Raw genomic sequence first — 3,317 nt, forward strand, 5'->3', positions numbered from 1 at the left:
CACAAGAATGGTTCAAAATCCTGAATTTGTAAATATCGGTCTCTCTAAGTTACATTTAAAAAAACTTACAATCACTAAAAGTAAGGCAAAGATAAGTTATTGACCACACATGACTCTCTTATATGTTACTCATTTTTGCATTATTTTTATTAGCTGTAAGTTATAAAAAATTCAACATAGAGATACCATAAATAAATAAAAAACCGTAATTTTCACTGACAGCCTGAAACGTCACCGTTTTTCCAGAAATAAAAATTGGCCCTGATAAATAAAATTGGAGTCGGATCGGGTCATCTTCTTCCCCTAATAATATTACCATTAGATTGGCGAAGAAAAGGTCTCTGTTTGTTCCCCCGCTTTTCACTGAATCTTGGCCGCAAGCAAGTCTCAACAGGTACATAATATTAATAAGTCTCTCTGATTTCCTCCACTATACAATCTTTACAATTGAAATTACGACGACCCTTTACTGCAAATCAGATCTACTTGTAATAAAATTCCTATTTTTCTGTTCGGTCTCTATTGATCTTTTTTTTTTTTTTAATTTTATTTTTTCGCCCAATCACATGTAGTGATAAATGATAATTTGCTAGTTTGGATCTAAAAGTTCTTCCTTTGTTAGAAATTTTAGATTTCTATTATGAATCGATAAAAATTTATATCAATTAGTAACGTGGATCTGCAAAGATGTCTATTTGGGTTAGGGGGAGAAAAAATAAGTTTTTCAATGTCAAGAGCTTCGTTGCAGTTTATGTGGCTGATTTGGAAGAGATTTTGATTACAATACAAAGCTTTCATTTATTCACTCATTCATGACAGTTAAAGTTAAAATTCCCAAGAAAATTGAGATATGGCTATCGGTTCATTTTGGTTTTACTGTACATTTAGGTCTGTTGGAGTATAAGATATATAGTGCAAAGAGTATTAGGTATCGCTATATATGTTGTTTGTATTGAATGTTCTTGCGTGATTACGTTTGTGTGGAGTTTAATTTTGTTGGAGAATCAGGAAAGCATGGCATCTAATAGGGGTCATGGTGGAATTCAGCAATTGCTGGCTGCTGAACAAGAAGCTCAACACATTGTTGCTGCTGCCAGAAATGGTAATCATAGTATCCTTATTCTTGTTGAATTGTCGAACCTTCTGTATTTTGATGGATCTGTGTTTATTCATGCAAACTGTTTGCGCAATTAATGTGATTTAGAGTTCTTTTTATTTTTTATAGCAAAATTTTAGCAGCATCGCTTGTATTGATCTCTTTTAGTTCTATCATTCGTCGCTTAAATCTTTTCTTTTTCATAACCATTTGCAAAACATCTGAGCTTACGGTGATATGTATGCCCAAAATCCCCTGTCTTAGACAGTGCTTTTCTTGTGTTTATTATGACTAAAACCGATAATTAGACATTATAGTTGAATTTTTTTTTTTTTAAGCAAAAATGGCTAGACTGAGGCAAGCCAAAGAAGAGGCTGAAAGGGAGATTGCTGAACATCGAGCTCAGGTGGAGCGTGAGTTCCAGAGGAAACTTTCAGAGGTTAGTCATGTGCTGCTGAATCCTATTCATGTGAAGTTAGGGATATTCATTTGGATTCATTTAGTCCTGTAGCTTGTTATTATCAAATTAAAATCTGTGCACCCTCGAGATTTTTAACAAGATATTTATCTTGATAAACATCAGCAATTCCTAAGCTCTGTTGCTGTTTTAGTATAATTTTGTCAGTATATGCTTTTTATAAATGTATTAACTGTTCCTTTGTTATGTGTTCATGAACAGAGTAGTGGAGATTCAGGTGCGAATGTGAAGAGGCTTGAACAAGAAACAGAGGTAAAAATTCATCATCTTAAGGCTGGGGCTGAGAAAATTCAATATGATGTTGTCCAAATGCTCCTGAAGCATGTTACAACTGTGAAGAATTAAGCTCTGATGTTATCTTTTCCTGGTTCGTTGTGAATCCTAGACTTCATGTGAGTTGTAATTAGGATCCATGCATTGGTTTTTTCATCGTTTGGTTTATTTTGGATTGTAATTTATCAAAGTTGGAAATGAGTTCGTTGTACTTCAAATTCTGCTCATTGTTAGAATAAATAACCATAAACGTATCAAAATTATCTGCCTAGGGCAATGTTCTGTCTCTGCATTTACACGAATGTTTTTACATAGCGAACATCTGATTAATTTTGCTATCCCCTCAACTGCCCGTAGTCTTGACATATGAATTCGATTTTGAATGTTGAGATGACAAAACCATCACTGATATCATTTCCAATCGGATACAATGGCTGCATGATGTGTACCTATTATTTGTGAATTGCTCCCATGACTATCAGAATTTTCACTTAATTGCTTAGAACAACTCATTTTTCAGAACAATGTAGCAGCTGAATCAACTGTAATCCATGAAGGCTTCCACAATGAGTTGAACTGTTCTGACCCCTGATTTTATCTCATAGATTAAATGTCCTATTACTATTTAGGATGGGTCTATTTGAACCCACCAAATTTCTCTCCATATTATTTTAAAAGATTAATTCATTGCTAAAAATTTAAAACTCAAATATCTCAAAATTGCGTAGGACATATTTTACTTATATGGGATCTCTCAGATTCTGTAGGTATGCAAGGACATATTTTTGGGCCTAACGAGGCTTTAATTCCTCATGAAACCTTTTTCCCAAGAGAACCCATGTAAGTAATTAAACCAATAATCTATTTCATTAAATACCTTTAATTCACCCGTTCCTATTGATTCTCCATATTCGATTAACGTGTTTCTTTCTCATTTTTTAAGAAATTTTTTGTTTAAATCACAGTGGCTGTTCGACGAAACAATCAGTCCAGAGGTATCAATTTATTGAAGAATTGTAGAATAGAACAACTTTAGATTCTTTAACTATTCCATTTCATTTCTTCAATAATAATAATTTCTTCCTATATATGCTAATAAATAATGGTGAAGCGGATTCACACTCAAAACACTTGTCCTGGACAAAATAACATGATACTAGTAAAATACATAGATTACAACATGATTAATAAAATTTTCATTCATTAGAAAGGATTGGATTTACTTTTTATATATCTAATCAACAATCATTGTTACTTTAGTTTTCAACCCTGCAACTTGATAATAAAGTTGACGCTACATGAAATTACTTGTCCACAATTCCTAGTTAAGAGGAAAAAAAGAAAAGAAAGAAAGAGAATGAAACTTGTTCATGTGCACATTATTTAAATGGGGTGAAGGGTATCTATGAAATAATAAATTTATTTAACTTTTTAATGAGATATTTTTAAAAAAGAGGTTGTAAAAGAGTT

General features: G+C 32.5%; 1 protein-coding gene across 1 annotated transcript; it reads left to right on the plus strand.

The window, feature by feature from the left end:
• Positions 1 to 282: 282 nt before the first annotated feature.
• LOC18038148 (V-type proton ATPase subunit G) lies at positions 283 to 2,166 on the plus strand. The gene is made up of 4 exons (XM_006428728.2): positions 283 to 394; positions 1,009 to 1,102; positions 1,435 to 1,535; positions 1,776 to 2,166. The coding sequence occupies exons 2-4, from the start codon at positions 1,015 to 1,017 to the stop codon at positions 1,917 to 1,919; spliced, it is 333 nt and encodes a 110-aa protein (XP_006428791.1). The 5' UTR covers positions 283 to 394; positions 1,009 to 1,014; the 3' UTR covers positions 1,920 to 2,166.
• Positions 2,167 to 3,317: the final 1,151 nt, after the last annotated feature.

This window comes from Citrus clementina, unplaced genomic scaffold (assembly GCF_000493195.1).
Source record: "Citrus clementina cultivar Clemenules unplaced genomic scaffold, Citrus_clementina_v1.0 scaffold_6, whole genome shotgun sequence".
In the NCBI taxonomy this organism is placed as follows: domain Eukaryota; kingdom Viridiplantae; phylum Streptophyta; class Magnoliopsida; order Sapindales; family Rutaceae; genus Citrus; species Citrus x clementina.

Coding starts and splice junctions, on each gene's coding strand:
- LOC18038148 (XM_006428728.2), top strand. CDS start 1,015: ATGGCATCTAATAGGGGTCATGGTGGAATTCAGCAATTGCTGGCTGCT. Junction 1,103..1,434: donor TGTTGCTGCTGCCAGAAATG/GTAATCATAGTA, acceptor TTTTTTTTTAAG/CAAAAATGGCTAGACTGAGG. Junction 1,536..1,775: donor TCCAGAGGAAACTTTCAGAG/GTTAGTCATGTG, acceptor GTTCATGAACAG/AGTAGTGGAGATTCAGGTGC.